Raw genomic sequence first — 17,050 nt, 5'->3', positions numbered from 1 at the left:
AAAGGTGTCAAGCTTTTTACAAAAAAAAATCGAAAGACAAAATGATAATTACAGGATGCTCTTCTAGCTGTCTGTGTACACTTTTTTATGAGAACGCTTATTTTCAGTTGAGGCTGTGACGTTCTTATTAATCTTGGAGCACTCTAAGACTGGAAATTTATTAGGGGTGTTCTTAAATTTCAGTGACATAAGAATTCAAAACTCAATAAAGTATTAGTATTAGAAAGAGAATTGGGAAGTGATCAATAGGTTGTTATCATGAGCACATTTGATTCAGCTTTTTAGAACGTATCACACTATCTTTGCTCTCTTGAAATTTGGTGAAATCGCAGGCTGGAAAATGTTTTTTTAATAAAAGGTTTCTAATAAAAAAGGGAGGTGTTAACCACTAGCTGATACGAATAAGGTTTCCCTGTCTAAATGAAAGAAAGATCGTCGAGTTCAATTTCGCATTCGGCGAAACACATAATACACCGTTGGTGGCAGGAGATTGCAAGCATAAATCCCAGTCAAAAATTTCCGTAAACGGATTAGGAAACTTTATTTTACAAAACAATATGCAATATGTTGCAAAACATAGGTTTCATAGACAAACAGTATTTCCTTCTATTTATAAAAATGTGTCGTAGCTAATATACTGTCCACCAAACGGCTCCGCTCTCTTCGCCCTTTTCCGTTAGATAAAAGCTACGGAAACGTGTCTCAGGCAGGTCAGCTGAGGCCTGGAAGACAACGGAAGGAATGATTCTCCAAAAGCTTTCGTGCTTTGCGCTCAATTTCAAACTACTTTTGATAATATTCACTCGTTTTTTTTTTTTTTTTTCAAAAAAGACTATAGATGAGCCTAGAATCTAATTTCTAACATAGCGAACAACATGGTCTATTTTTCAGCGCAAACGTTCCTCGCTAGACCGCGCAACTTGAGGAGTTTTTACGTTGTAGTTTGAAGGACAACGGTCGATCAGACAGAGTCCATTTCAAAGTGCATTTCACGTCTGGCTCTTTGAATTTTCAAAGGTTTTCTGCCGTCGAGTGATGGGCTCACATATAGTAATACCTTTGAAAAAGGTTTCAATCGGCGAGATGGAAACGTTATATATGCTATCTCAAACTTCAAGTTATTTTTAAGAGGGTTTTTGAAGGCGAGAATTGGGGGTGGGGAGTAGGCATGTGTATATTGTGCTAGTAAATTTGGGAAAAGTTGCTTGAAAATATGGCTAAAAGTTTTGAAGCTCTCGTAAGCGACCACCTTGGGAACTGAGAATTGTGGTCGTTAACGGAGCTGGTCTTTTAGGAGAGCTTGCTCTCATAAGCGACCACTGGGCGCCAAAAACTTGAGCAATAGGTGTTGGTCGCTTACGGGAGCTTATTTAAAATGGAATCTAAAAGTTATTGTGATAATAACAACGCTGTAATATTTTCGTTTATTGCTTGATTTTAAAACTAGGTATTTCACGTTCTAGCGCGTGTTGTTGACGACGTCGATTGACCGCTCTTTCGTTGCCTGTTTTTCCCTTCATTCACGCAGATTTTAGGTTTCCTAGAGATCGATGCGCTTTCGAGTTTAATGAGAGTTGCCCCAGAGTCCCTTGCAACCTCGATTATTGCTGTCGTAGCTAGGTCGCCTGAAGCCACCGAGCGGAAACAGCAACTCTAATCAATGAAATGCGGGCTTCGAAGGACAAACTAGGCGCGCGAGCGTTTCTGGTCACACTTTGAAGTGTGACCAGCCTGCTTTGCGCGGTTGCAATCGTAAGTGCGCATGCGCCAGCTCGCATGAGAAACAAGATCAAGATGAAGGTCATTAATTAATCGCACGGACAATATTGGAAGGAAAAGCATCTTCAACTATAACGAAGCTTCTTAAGATGGGTTAGGGTGTATCGTTTATTGCTTTTTTCTACCAGCTTAAGATTTTCTTTGATTACTACTGAATAGGAACAAAAATGACAGTTATTACTTGCTAGAACCGAGCAGATTGAAACCTCGATTGATTAGCTTTTTATTAGGGAGAGAAATACAACAAATATAAATTATTTACAGAAGTGAAGTATATTTTCTTGAGTCTCAGTATCTTGAAACTAAGCCTACAGTATGAAAGTTACTTTAATTAATTATTAGTATGCACAGATTTATAATTTGATTTTATTGTGGATGGTTAGTAGACTGTTTTGATAGAACCTTTGCATTATCGAGTCGCCTTATCATTTCTGTTTTCCATTTTATTTTACAAAATATTTTTGGGTCACACCTGTTTACTGCCACACTGATGAATTGCTTATTTTTGAGGAATCAAATGTTTACCACAAAAGTAATACATGTAGGTCTTTCCAGTGAGAGTTTTGTAAATTCTACAATAATAACTACAATTTCTTTAATTTCTTAGCAATCATAATTACAGATAATGAATAGATGTTTACAATACAATATAGATAATAGAACATGTATAGACCATATGCACACAAATATTCCAGATAAGTTTGTTACATGTGAGAAAAACATATTTCTCTGATCACAAACCTATTTTTCTTAGTTGTCAATTATCAGAATGACATATCTTATATATTTAAATTAATAGAGTAGTAAAATTTGTCTCTTTGTTTCCATCCTGAACTGCCAATTTGGGTACTACTAGTTTTCATAGTATGAAATGAAATCAAACAGTTATTTAGAGCCAATGTTGTAGTTCCTAACGCATATCAGTAAAGATAGTTATCTTTAAGTTGTATTTTTTGTGCATTTTTGTTCCAATGTTCCCTCTTTTCTTTCAGGCATTAAAGATGTGACACCCTTAATGGCAGTTTCAATTATTATAGTCTTCGAAGAACAGGAGGAAATGTTGGGAACAGAGAATACATATAAAAAAAGACAGGCCAGGCCTTAAAAAGAGTAATTAAATAGTGAAAAGATAAAATATAATATATTGCTGTGATAAAACTACAGTATCTTCACTCTTCATTCATTAATAAGTTCACGTATCCCACACTATGCAGTGCAGCTGCCTATTTTTTGTTGTTATTGTTTCCGGTGCTTTTTGTAGTGAAAATCATTCTCCTATTGACCAGTTTCTAATGCTTGATTCTTGAGTGACATTGATAAAACTTGGAAGAGAAGGGAACCTTGCCGAAAATATATTTGATACACACATGCACATTTGATGGAACAATAACAGACAAACATTTTTTTCCAAGGAAGAGAGACTGTTTCAAAATAATGCCTCTAAGTAGCTATTGCTCAATATCCAACCGTTTCTATTTTCAACTTTTATGGGTTAACAAGAAAATTATTGAATAGATGTACAGTAGATACAAGGACAATACATAAACTTGAAAATAGAGAAGTGACCATAAAAGCTCAGCTAGAAATCGAGTCTACTCATCACTGACCTGTAGTGACAAATATTACAATGACAGCGTCCAGATTTCGTGGACACACATAAAACGACTGAGGGCTGTCCAGGACCATTTTTAGATGAAATAACTAGCTTTTTGATGGTTTGGATCGATTTTATACCAATTTCTTGCACAAAAGTCGCAAAGGAAGGCAAAAGTTGCCCTAGGTTGCTGGTCCTTCGAAAATTTGCTCAAAACGCTAAATGTTGCCAAGCACAATCTTCATATGCCTAGTTGGGGGAGGGGGCAGGTTAAAATTGATAAATTTCGCTGCTGTTTATTTTTTTCAAATGCTAAATTTTGAATTATTTTACCTTCTTTAATCGACATGCCAAAAAAATCATATCTATTACCGATTGCCCGATAGTGTTTTTGAGTAATATTTGCTAAGAAAAAGATTATGCTAAAATATGTGCATTTATGATTTTTTTTAATTTATTCTTTTTGGCCTTTGCAGAACTTTATTATTATGCCTGTTGACTTTTTGTCTAAGAATACTTTTCCAAAATCGCGATAACCGATTGCTCGTTGTATTACTGAGGTGCTTGTCCTGCTATTGCTTCACCCCCCGAGAGGGTGGTGGGTGGTACTCAGAGTTCGATTTTGTGCCGAGTTCGATTTTGTGGGTTGCCTGAGTATTTTTGGCACTGGACCCCGGACCCCAGCGACCCCAGTCTTATTCTATTTTTAGCATATGACAAAATGGCGGCCGTGGGTAGCAGTTAAAACTCGCTTCATTTTTCGCAACAAAACACGCTAAATATATATCTTAGCGTAATACTGACCGGTACCCGCGGACCTCACTTGATCTTCCATACCGCTTCCAAAGGAATAGCCGCTACAATGTTCAGAAAACCGGATCCCAAAGGTATGAATTGTGTGCACTAAACTTTGAGATTTTGTTTTTACTGAGAAAAAAATGAAAAAAATATATAAGTACAAGGTAGCTAGAATTAAATATCAGATCGTATTTGTAACTATAGTTGTTATAATTTACTTAGACTTGTATTATTGAAGAAATCATTGAAAATGTTCTAGCTTGGATCCATAAAAGTTATCCCGGTTGCATTATGCAGAATATCTTAAATTGTTTTGTGTAGGGACTTTTCTGTAAGTTTATAGGATGATGACGTATATCATGTGAGACATGTAATGTGCATGTTTTCTCAAACTTCAAGACACATTTTCTTTTCTGTCGTGTTCAAGAGGGTTTCAATGTAGACAATGTTGAAAATAATCCAACCATTTATTGTTTCATATAAGCCTGGCACATCACAGGTTTCCCAAGCTAATGTTGTATTTTACATGTTTTATTCATAGTTACTTATAATACTGTAAATATATGGTGTGTTACAATAAAAAAAATTGGGACGAAAAATATAATAAAATACCTTCAAACTTTTATTGCCTGTTTGTGGAGTTGTTTTTACATTCATGCGAAGTTTCAATCCATTTGTGGCAATATTGAGTGATTGTAGTTCCCCTATACTAAGAGAGGAGAAACGTTGCACTGTGTAATGATGCCGATCGGCAAACCGGGCGGTAGAAAATCGCTTCTAGAAAACTGGAAATTCAAAATTTCGCAAAAATAACTGCAAACAATATTGTATTGATACCGTCTTTGTTAGCGCAAAGTTCTTCATCACCCTAAAAAAAGCAAGAACAATAACGAAGATTGTTATTTTTTAACGCTTTTCCAGATGTTTCAAGTTAAATGTTTTTAACTATGAATATCTTGTCAAACATTAAGTATCCCAAGCCGCGGCACTTGCAAAGGGGGATGTAGACGGGCTGCTTTGTCATGACAGTTGAAAAATCCATTTCATGGGTTCGCGTCAAGCATAAGTGATTCTGCAAGGCGGGTAAAGAATGGCGTTTTAGGTACGCAAAGAGTTGATCAATTTGATTCACAATTTCTGTGTGGCAGTGTAAAGTATCGGTTTAATATTTATTGCAGTTATTTTGGCAAAATTTCGAATTTCCAAATTTCTAGAAGCGATTTTCTACTGCCCGTTTTGCCGATTGGCATCATTAGAGTGTACCTTTCTCCTCTCTTAGTATGGGGGAACTACAGTCGCTCAATATTTCCCCAAATGGATTGAAACTTCACAGGGATGTAAATAACAACTCCACAAACAGGTAATAAAAGTTTGAAGGTATTTTATTACATTATATTTTTCTTCCCAATTTTTTATTGTAATGCACCATATATTTACAGAATGAAACACGTAAAATACAACATTAGCTTGGGGGACCTGTGGGCACATATGGTGAGAAAAATTTCATGCATGCACTTTGCTCACTGCCTTGCGAGGTCTAAAACTCGCAGTTCAAGCAGGGGGAAATTCTGACTCAAGCTAAGTTAAAACGTCGTATTATCCATGAGCATATTCAATACAAATGAATCAAGTCGATTGTTTTATCTTCATTTGCATGCATTTGCATTAAATATGGATTATGGATAATACGATGTTGAACTTGGCCTTAATTTGCTTGTGAGACATCATTTCTTTCTATCGACGTCCGCACAATGTGAGCTTTTGGCCTCATGAGACAGTGATCAAGTACACTCGTGAAATTTCCCTCACTGTGTACACCAGGCTTTATACTCAGGAATTGGTTTGCCTGTTGATAAGCAAATTGAAAAAGTCACAATTCAGCTGGCTTTTGATTGTTTCCCAGACAGTGAAATCTGTCGGCAGCTGGCGTTTAGGAGCATCCCTCATTATTTTAATTTTTTTCCAGAACAAATGAGGCAACAGAAGCGGCAGTTGAACCGAACACAGCGGGAACTTGCCCGAGACAAGAATGCTTTAGAAAGACAAGAGAAACAGCTGGTCAGAAAAGCAAATATTTTTATTATACTTAATTTTTGTGATTTTTTCACTAGTTTAGTAGTGGATACAAAGTGAGGAGTGAAATGAGTGAATTTTCATGTTATGCATAGTGTTTCATGCCTTTGTATTCATTGCTTTTACTTTTGCATCACTTGTGTGTTCACTTGATAGAAAACCCATGCCACTAATTGTAAACTACAACCATTTTTTGTACCTAATTAATATTCTTGTGGTTTCAGGAAGCAGAAATAAAAAAACTTGCAAGACAAGGAAACAAGCAGGTATCTTTATTTTTTTATAGAGTTATCAAATGTTGTTGCTTATAGGATTAAACACCCTTGTCAAATATTAAGGATGCTTTCAGTGGGAACCATGAGTTTCTCATAGAGTAATCAATGTTGTTGCTTAGGATATAACATCTTTTGACAAACTTTTGGACTCTTCAATTCTTGGCCTGTCATCAAGGAGTTATTGTTTTACCATGGCTGCCCTTAGGGAAACTCTGAGCTTCCAACAGATTATGTTTTTGTTTCCTACCTTATTACACTTAATTTTCGCAACATCAAAATTTTGTGATTTTGACATAGCGATATTTTGCGACACTTTATTTTTGTGATTTTGCGATTTGGGGATAATAAAATCAAGCAAAACAAGTGGAATTAAAAAATGTGCTGTAGTCATCAAAACTGAAACGACTTGTAACAAAAAGCTGTGTGGGCTAAATTTAGTTTCATTAAAATCTATAAATACAAGTCCAACTCAACCTCTTACTGTACTATATGTTCATCAAGATGACTAAATAGACAAGGTGTTTCCATAAAGCTTTTCAAATGGCCAATATTCCCCCAAAGGCTTCTTGTGTACTCACTTAATTTTTGCGCATCACCTTATTTTTGCGAATCTTTTAAAATTGTGAAATTAAAGCGACCCGAAAATAAAGTGTAATAAGGTACGTTTCAACAAGCCTTGTCAAACACTAGGACACTTTGAGGGAAATGCTTAGCTTTTCATAGATTGTTTTTTTTGTCTAGGCTGTAGCACTTTAATGGGAAGCTCAGAGCTTCCCATAAAGTATGTTATTGTTGTTGATTCCTAGGCTGCGACAGCCCTTGCCAAGCAGCTTTTACAACTGAGAAAACAGAAGAACAAAAACATGAGTGTCAGCTCCAAGATTACAGGAATCAGTTACCAGGCCCAGGCCATGCAGTCCACAGCAACAATGGCAGGAGCCATGTCAAAGACCTCACAGGTCAGTTACCACGGTGATGTCAATCACACCAGGCACATACCTAGGGGTGTTTGCAAGATGTGTTTGTACCCCCTTCTGCTGCCAAAACGAGGGTCACTTCATATTGAAGGATCTTTTATCCATATGGCACCTAATACTGCCCCCCCTCCCCTCACATCAGCAAATCCTGGGTACATGCCTTCTTTACATTGTTGAAACTATGGTTGCAATTATTTTTTTTTCAAAGCACATTCCAAGCAAAGTATTGATTTTATTTGCCTAAACTTCAAAGACACGGCAGTTCTATTAGCTCTAGGGCATTCTGTACCATGCCTCAGCATTCTAAATATATAAAACTCAAGTGGATGAAATCAAGATGCAAAGATTACCAGACCTGATCTGTTAAAAAGCCTCATGCAAACCTGAATATTTATATGGCTTTTCTTAACTTATTCTTACATCATGATCACTTTTTGGATGTTCAGTAGAGCATTGTTCTTATCCAAAACCCTGAACCAAACAAATTCCCTTAAAGCAAGTTAAGATCTTCTACAGAAAATGTATGTACAGTAGCTTTCTTTTATCTGGACTTTGTGAACTGTACAAGGTTTCCTTATCAGCTGGTGTCCTTAGAGCAGGGGTTTACTGTCCTTGTTACTAAAGGTGGTGTCTTTATAGTGGGGTTCCAATGCCCTTAAAAGCTAGGGTTGTTATTAAGTGTGTGTCCTTAGAGCAAGTTCTTCTGTATATATGAAAACTGATTGATGTATTCATAGGCAATGGGGGCTATGAACAAGCAAATGGATCCAGCATCCCTTCAGAAAACTTTGCAGAACTTTGAGAGGGAATCAGCAAAGATGGACATGAATGAAGAGATGAGTAAGAACTATGCAACCTTAATCCTAGAAATTTGATTTACCAAGACACAAACTTATAACTTCAGTTACACTTTTAAAAACAATTATTTTGCTAAACGTTTTCGCATTTGACGTTTAGGGTCTGTTATTTTGTGTAATACTGCTTATTAGACGTTTCTGATGTGGGGAACCTTGTAGTAACCAGACAAGTAAAAACTATATTCCTTGCTTCTTGGTTCACAACAGAAAATCACCAATAAAGACATTTAAGAAAGCACATAATAGATGTCACAGCTGGATCAGGAGAAATTGAGTACACATACACTATCTTGCTGCTTCTTAAACGTAAATCAGGAATGTAAGTTTTCTTCAAGTATCAACCTATCAACCAAATTCTCTGCTAACTGCATTTTTTTCTACTAGTGGGTGAAACACTAGACTCTGTTCTCGATGAATCGGGAGACGAAGAGGAACAAGATGCCATTGTAAACCAAGTGCTTGATGAGCTGGGTATCGAGATGGCTGGAAAGGTTAGTCAAGTAACTATGGCAACCCCGGTAACGTTTCCCTGGTAACCCTAGTAACCTTAGCATCCAGGGTAACACTAGTAACAATAGTAACCCAAGTAAGCTTGGAAAACTAAAATGACTCACAAAATAATCCTGCATGCCAATTACTAAAAAAGCCTCTTTCAACCCCCACTCCCACCCAACCAAGTGTCTATGTTCTATCCCTTATCTGGTTTTCTTTACATTCCTTTTCAGATGGCCTCTGCTCCAACAGCTCATGGTAGCAAACTCTCATCAGGTAGCAAAGCTAGCACATCTGATGCAGACATAGAGGAGATGCTGGCTAAACTAAAGGCTTGATTATCATTAAACACCCGAATATAACAACCAAGCACTTATTACCGCATATGTAGACATCTTATTACTGCATATAACAAACTAGAAGGGCTACGGTACATTATAAGTCTTCTGTGAGCCACCGTTTACTGAACATCTGTAATTATAGGAAATACTGATTATTCACACATGGATCTGAATTGTTGTTTTGGTCATTCGCTCAAAGAGTTTTGACCCCACAGACACAGACACCCCCACATACAACTCTGATTTGCATGCGCTTGTAGAAAATAGGCAGCGTGTGCCCAAAAAAAATACCAAAATACCTAGAAAATTAATTTAAAGGTTTCTGCTTTAACTAGCTTGGTGGTGAAACATAAGTTCTTTTTTTTTTCTTAACCTTTATCTTAACCTTTTTTCATTAATTGGCAGTGTATTTTGTGTGTTAAGCATCGGTTGTTATTGTCAAGTCAGCCAATTGACGACTTGCACTAAAAATCACTTGACTTCTTGTATGGAAAACTCGCGCGCGCTCCGGCATTTTGCGACAAATAACATCAAAAAGGAAATTATCCAGCGCGCCAGAAAGTGTCAACGAAGGCCTTATTTTCATTGAAAGTTTTATTTTAATTTTTTTATTTTTTTTTCGCTTTATGGCGTGACGCCGGCAGTCATTTCTGAGTAATTGCTGGCGCGAGTTCCTCACTCAAAAAATCAAGTGATTTGTTTTATTGCAAATCGCTTTTTAGTCGATGGATCTAGTTTTCCGCGATAAAGCACAAACAGGCTCACGTTTTCTCGCGGAATTAAAAAAAAAAAAAATGAGATCCGAAGTGAAATAGAATAACTAATTCAGTGTAGAGATTCAAAATTGGGCGCAGATAACACAACTGGAATAGTACAGTATAGTCTTTCTAGCGAGCTCATCAAGAGTGTCATAGACCGGATATTGTATTTTTTAATGAATAATATCTCTTGTACAAAGTCTTATAAATTTATATCGTAATTAAGTAAAACATCAAGAAAACGAGGTTCTTGATCAAAAACTTGTCTTAAAAAAATACTTGTTTGACCCGAAGGCAATTGTACGAAATCGGGGTTTCTAGTATCTCTTCGCAGCGCACGTGCGCGAGGGTTTTCCGTCATGTTTTCCCGAAGTTTTCCATGAGCATGATAAACCACTATCCTTTCCTTTGCAGTTTCTCAATGTTATACCCCACCCCCTAATCAAAAACAATCTAAGCCCTATTAGGAGATCCCCTGTTTCTCGTGTTGGTGAGATCGTGTGCTATGGATTGCTGCCGAGTTCACAATTTGCACAGAAAGCTGGCTCATAAAGGTGGTGTTACACCGGATAAGATGCAACAAAAACTATTCGCGAAACATTGCATCGTAGAAAGTTTCTGACCGTATAACATCACGCAACCCAACTTCTGCATCATTTCACTCGACAACATGGTGCGTGTTTTTTAACCCGCTTCAAAAACATGCAACACAGAATGACAAATTTCTGGAAAGTCATTCCGTGTAACATTTGTTTGGCAAAATTTTAGAATGGATACGATAAAATGTATCGCGAAATGTTTCGTTGCATATGTTATCCCGTGTAACACCACCTTAACGAAAGCAGGAATACCAATTTTTTTTAAAATAGCGGCCGAACGGTAGTTTCTTGGTGTTACGGAGCACCAGCACCAAAAACACAATGAAACAAAAGCCAAAAACAAAGACCTTAGAACGAGACAATGAAATAGAGTACAAAGGCCTTGGGCACCAAAAACAAAGCTCTCCGTAACACCAAGGAATACCCGGCCGAACGCCAGGTTGCAGTTAGTTACGTAAGAAATAAAAAGATTTTTATCCAACATGTTCGCATGTATCCTGCTTCGAGCTCGAAGGTTGATAAATTGCACATTTTTGCTCACATGGCGCATAAAATGGACTGCAATATTTATATATATTTTTAAGTTTGCAGCTGCCCGCTACCTTTACTTTACCAAACACATTTATCAAAGATGCCGAAAAAAGTCAATTTTAGGAGCCCTGACGATTAATGGAAAATTTCTTGCTGGGTTTAGACGCTTTGTTAGCATGCATCCGCCTTCTTCAAAGGATACGATATTGGCCATCTGCGCTCAAATCATATAGCGCTAGGATTGATAGTTTTTTTTAATCGAGAAGACGCAGGCGACACATTGTGCTATTATGGCAAAAATACATCAGTTTTTCTTGCAGTATAAAGGCGAGGTTTGACCATGCCTCTGATTTTGAGATATTCTTTAATATTCTTCCTCGCTGCCGTTTTAAGGCGGAGTAGTGACCAGGTAACCGCTTTAAATAGAAATTGTTTATCAAAGTGCGAGATAATACAACAATCCGCATGTTTCCAGCCCCGATTAAGGCTATAATTGACCACCTTTGCTGAGTATGAAAATTCGAGAAAAAATTGAATACCAGTAAGACACGGGTGATTCCGACATTTTAAAGATACACTCTTTTTTTTATATAAGAACGTCTAATTTTCAGTTGAGGCTGGGCCGTTTCTTATTTTTTTAGCATTTTAAGGCTGAATATGTTCTTAACGATGTTCTTAAATTTTAGTGTATATAAAAATATAAAACCCAATGATTTATCAGGAAGAGAATTACACAAATGATCAATGGCAATTAATAAATAAGGTTCTTATTATAAGCACAATTTGATTATTATTGGTATTTATCATTACTGTAATTCTCTTCCTTATTCATTCATTGGGTATTATATTCTTATTAAAATTTAAGAACATGGGTAATTCATCCTAAAGGCCTCTCGCGGGTAATTGTTTTCGAAAGTTCGTTCAAATTGAAACCTGTTTAGTAGCCCTTTCAAAGCGTGCGATCGATCTGATCTTTGGCAAACATAATCACGAATGCTTTAGTTTGCAAGTCCTAAAATAAAAATTAGATATAAATAATCGGCGAGGCGCGACGCACGTGCAACTGAAATCGCTGTTTTGGGGGTTTGGTACGAAATCTAAAATACTGCAGTTGCAAAGCACCCCATTTTGCGTTGAGCTCAGTTCCACTTGATGTGTTATTTGACAAGCGGACACAGAATCTATTCCTTGGAAATATCGAAAAAAGCGAGTGTCAATTTCTAACTTACTCTTCCATATTTCCAAGGAATCGATTCGCGAGAGGCCTTAAATTGTCCCAAAAATAAGAACGGCCCAGCCTAATCTGAAAAATAGACGTTGTTATATAAAAAAGAGTGTATTCATTCTCGTCGCTATCTTGTTTTATAATTAATCGAATGTCTTGCTGTTATCTTGTCTCATAATTAATCGAATATCTTGCTGATAAAAACACCGCCCCACAGCGGTTACCGCTACTAATTCAAAATCAGCTGCATATAAAAAGCGAGGTTTGGTTGCATTTGTGATCATCGTTTTTGAGCTGTTTTGAACAACCACCTAAAAGCTTATATAGCAATGTTTGAATGATGATGTCTTTCAGCTTTGCTTTGGTAAGTGTTTTGGCAATCGCAGCCACTACACTAGCTGGAAATACAGACAGCGAAACAAAAGCTAGAAGGTTTCAAGAAGGGAAAAAAGTAGAGGTGATGTTCCCGAAAGAAGATGAAGAAAAGCACCAGAAAGATGGTGAAGTCCCCTTGAAGCATGTAAAAGAACTGTATGATAGAAAAGCTCTTTCCAAGCGATTGGGACGACATTTTGGCAGACGGTACTACAACGAGGAACTAGAGGGTAAAATCGACTTTTCCATGGCAAAATATCTAACCATTTCCAAGCAAAGATTCTTACAAAATAAAAATTCTTACAAAGTAAAAAGTATTTCGACTAATGGAGACCCCACAACTACTGAGAAAATTGCAACCACGCCTCAAAGAGAAGAGTCAGAAGCGATATTTCCGCGATTGAAGAAGATCTCAAAAGAAGGACTGCACGCAATCAGCTCACATCACACATTGACCTCGGCCAATGATCCTCAAACTTCGACAACATTCTACAGAGATGAGAAAAAAAAGGAGCCACACGAAGACAACAGCGTGCGAAACCATGCAGGCAATCTACCCACCTTGTTGACAAGAAAAAGTAAAAGAAGTCCGAGATCTCTGCTTGCTGAAAGTGGCAAGAACTTACAAAACAGTAGCGGTAACCTTGATCCCAGAATAACAGTTTGCGAGACAAAATTGTCATGTAAAAACAAGTGCCACAATCCACCATCCCTCTCGTTTAGCCTTGAGCTAATTTGCTACTGCGACCATCAGTGTGAGCAGTTTGTGGACTGTTGCGCGGATTATGAACACTTCTGCAAACTAAACGCGACTGGAAATTTTACAATTTCCAAGGACAATATTTCCATGAATTCTTACATCGGCCTCCAGTCAGCACAGGGATCGGCAACAGGACCAGGGATATCAAAAGGACCAGGCCAAGGGATAATGCCAGGATCACCAGCTTTACCGGGCAATAGCCCGGTTCTTGTACCAAAAGCGCCAAATCAACCCAGCCCAAACTTGTTAGCAACAGCTTCACCCAATACAACATCCACTCCAGTACCGGGCATGGTATCGGGGATGGGACAAGGAGCAATGCCAGGGCCACCTGGAGACAAGGGTATAGTCAGAGGAGGGAACCCATATCCGGGGACCACCCAAGCACCCGTGAATGTGGACGCTCCTGTAGAACCTAAGGTCCATTGGTCTTGCGAGAAGATTGGCAAACAGCGTGTTTGGATGATAAACAAATGCCCAGACGATTATCAAATTATGCCCACAAAACAGCGATGCGAGTTTGTGGATCGTTTGTCCAAGAAAGAATCGGTTCAGGACTTGCTGGATGCCAGACCTGTGTATACGAATGATGGCAAAGTTTACAAGAACCACCACTGCGCATATTGTAGTGGCCTCCATGAGCAAGATCTCAAGGTGTACGATATTTCTTATGACTGTGACGTCTCCGCCCCTGAATCAATGGCTATAGAACAGAAGCTAGGCTTCCTACTAAGGCACTGCGGTAACAAAATCTCCTGGGTGATCCCATCTGGCAGTCCAAGGCGCCTATGCTTTGAGGTAGAGTCGTGCTCAAATCTAACCCATTGTGGTGATAGGTGCTCAAATGGAACCGTTGGAATAGTTTCCAGAAGGTCGGCTGTTAACCTCAGAAACTCTTTTTGCTCAAACGAGAAGCATTTTCTTGAATGTGGACCAGTGGAATCGGAACGCTCAAGTCCCTACACTCCCCCACCTTTCTCAATCACCTTCAATTTCGAAGGAAATGGTCGATGGACATCAGGAATAAAGTGTAGACCAGGCCTTGAGTACAACCCCGACATGGAGACGTGTGAACAAGGCTTTAGCTCTTTTGCACCGCTTCGTTCAAACATTGAGAAGTACAGAGTATTGCTTTGGGTCAGACTTGACTTTGGATGTTCCGTACCGAATGAGACCATTGCTTCAGTACTTCATCAGACATTTTCTGGCAGCTGGAGTTTTTCTAACATTAAGACAACACATGAATTGAGATTCTTGAATGTAGACTTCGATGTAGAGCCAAGAGAAGAGAAGAGAGAAAGAAAAAGAAGAGATATCGCGAAAGGTATAAGCTTTGATCGAGTGCTTCACTTTTCCTCTCCATTTAGTATGATTATCAATGGTACAGAATGCGAAGTTTTCAAAGCTACGGCAAGAATTCTTTCATGCTCCGATCTCAGGCAGTACAATCAGAACGAGTACACCCCATTGCTGTCCGGCTCCGTCTACATCAATTCGTCTGGAGAGGTCTTCCACGCTAGATACTACTACACAAATGGGACTAATGTGACAACTGGACCTATCCACGTGTGTCATGCTGGCCGACGCGAGTCTATTTGCTCAGGGGTCTTCTCAAGGGTGGAACAATTTACTATCTTTCCAAATCAATCCATTTATGTCGAAGCTTCAGCCAGAACATACAATAAATCTGAATACTTTGTAGATAATGGCGCTACCTTTGTTTGTACGGATCTCCCTCCTAGGCGTGAGAAGACCTGGGCAGATGACCCCGCCCTGTCATGGCTGACGCTTATGTGCATGTTACTGTCCATCGCTGGACTCGTCTTCTTCCTCGTCACCTACCTCCTTTTCAGCGAGCTCCGCACGATACCGGGTGTCAACCTGATGAATCTCGGCTTTTCCACCCTACTAGCACAGGTCACGTGGCTCACAGGTGTCAATCAGACAGACAAACCAGTCACGTGCACAATTGTTGCCGCTTCGCTGCAGTACTTCTACCTGGTGTCATTCATGTGGACGTCAATCATCGCGTATGACACTTGGAGGGCTTTCTCAATTAACGGCCACCGCGCGTCCCCGGGATCCAGAAGTGAGAAGTCAAGAAAATGTCTGAGGTACATGGCACTCGGATGGCTTCCATGTCTGATGTTTGTTGTCATTTGCGTATCCCTCGACCAAACAGGAATCGTTGATATTGGATACGGCTTTCTGCAGTTCTGCTGGATGGCTAATGGACTTGCTATAGTATACATATTCGCCATTCCTATTGCGCTTGCAATAATAGTTGACGCCGTCTTTTATGGCCTCACCGTCAAAGCCATAAAGACCACAGCCAGCCAGGCCCAAATGGCTGCAGAGAATTCCAAGAGGCGAGGTCATTTCGGTATCTACGTGCGCCTGGCATCAGTGATGGGCTTCACGTGGGTGTTTGGATTCGGTGCTGCTCTCTTGTGGTCGCCGCTGTGGTACGTTTTCGTGTCGCTGAACTGTCTGCAGGGGGTGTACATCGCGGCGGCGTTTGCACTAAGTGACCAGGCCAAAAGACTGTACCGAGAGCTCCTGGGTATCAAGGCTGATGAGAAGAGAAATACTTCCACGAAAAGTGCAACAGAAGCTCACGATAACAAGATTGACTCAACTAAAATGTAACAATAAGATCAAGGAGCTAGATATTTTGCTTTACAGGTTTCTGCTAAAATGATCCAGTAATGTGTTTAAAGCTAAATCAAAGTACTCATATGGAATACTGCAATGATAAGTCTTGTTCAGTTCATAGGCGATTCCCCGCGCAAATACAGCAAAAGCCAGTAAAGGAAATAGTATTTGTAGATTGTATACAGGCCCGTACCCAGGATTTTTCTTGGGGGGGGGGGGGGGTGCGAAATCCGAAATTTTTCCGGGGGGGAGAGGGTGGAGGAAGGGAATAAGTTCTCTGATAAAAATATGACCATCCCCGAAAGAACAAAAGGGAATTTATGCCTTTGCAGTATCTCCACGGGACGTTAATTGTCGGATTTGGCTACGTACTGCTTTATAGTTTTGTCTACAAATAGCACGTCCATTGGGAACCAAAAGTGGACCTTCGGCCGTTGTGGGGGGGGGGGGGGCGTTCGCACCCCCTGCACCCCCCTTGGTACGGGCCTGGTATATATGTAGAGTTTAAACAAGATCATTATGACAACTAGAGCAGCTTCTCGTTATCAATTAAGAATTAAAACGTTTAATCGTTACCAAACTAGAAGTTAAAAAGTCAAACGTTTGCTAGGTTTTGATGAAGCAAAATATCACGGGTGACGCGGTACTTTGGAGGGGAAGGGAGGGGGGCTGGCACCAAACTTGTTTTTAATTATTTAGGTACAAAAGACCCTATAAAAAAGTTAAACAAAGGCTATATCGACAATGCCTACCAAATAAGGATTTTATTTTGTTACAAATACAATATACAATATACTGCGCAGCGATCTTTTAAACGATATTATACATGTGTCTAACTACTGTTCCGAGGCCCGAAAAGCCAATATTATATTCTCACAGACAAGTAGGGCGTTTATGTATATGATTGCTTTGCCATCAGAGTCTCTGCCTTGGGAAAACCTTGACTTAATAGCAATGTAAT

The 17,050-nt window shown here is 39.0% G+C and overlaps 2 protein-coding genes across 3 annotated transcripts; both read left to right on the top strand.

The window, feature by feature from the left end:
- The first annotated feature begins 1,740 nt into the window (after positions 1-1,740).
- Positions 1,741-10,205, top strand: LOC5513871 (charged multivesicular body protein 2b). Of its 2 annotated transcripts, none has more exons than XM_032383463.2 (7): positions 1,741-1,868; positions 6,138-6,229; positions 6,469-6,510; positions 7,326-7,478; positions 8,234-8,336; positions 8,738-8,844; positions 9,079-10,205. In XM_032383463.2, exons 2-7 carry the CDS (start codon positions 6,143-6,145, stop codon positions 9,181-9,183), a joined length of 597 nt encoding a protein of 198 aa, XP_032239354.2. In that variant the 5' UTR covers positions 1,741-1,868; positions 6,138-6,142; the 3' UTR covers positions 9,184-10,205. The 2 variants fall into 2 exon arrangements, with proteins under 2 accessions (XP_032239354.2, XP_001634085.2); XM_001634035.3 differs by lacking the exon at positions 1,741-1,868 and adding an exon at positions 4,070-4,260.
- A 1,534-nt stretch (positions 10,206-11,739) lies between these two features.
- On the top strand, positions 11,740-16,173 carry LOC116619072. The gene has a single exon (XM_032383392.2). It carries the CDS (start codon positions 12,637-12,639, stop codon positions 16,081-16,083), a length of 3,447 nt encoding a protein of 1,148 aa, XP_032239283.2. The 5' UTR covers positions 11,740-12,636; the 3' UTR covers positions 16,084-16,173.
- Positions 16,174-17,050: the final 877 nt, after the last annotated feature.

The sequence above is a fragment of the Nematostella vectensis genome, chromosome 14, assembly GCF_932526225.1.
Source record: "Nematostella vectensis chromosome 14, jaNemVect1.1, whole genome shotgun sequence".
NCBI lineage: Eukaryota > Metazoa > Cnidaria > Anthozoa > Actiniaria > Edwardsiidae > Nematostella > Nematostella vectensis.
Note: the sequence above shows the minus strand (reverse complement) of the source record. Positions and strands in the feature narration are given on the sequence as shown.

Bases quoted from the DNA above. Each gene is read 5' to 3' on its own strand.
- LOC5513871 (XM_001634035.3), top strand. From the start codon at position 4,236: ATGTTCAGAAAACCGGATCCCAAAG. The intron at 4,261-6,137 runs GTATGAATTGTG...ATTTTTTTCCAG, and splicing joins CAGAAAACCGGATCCCAAAG to AACAAATGAGGCAACAGAAG. The intron at 7,479-8,233 runs GTCAGTTACCAC...ATGTATTCATAG, and splicing joins CCATGTCAAAGACCTCACAG to GCAATGGGGGCTATGAACAA.
- LOC116619072 (XM_032383392.2), top strand. From the start codon at position 12,637: ATGATGATGTCTTTCAGCTTTGCTTTGGTAAGTGTTTTGGCAATCGCA.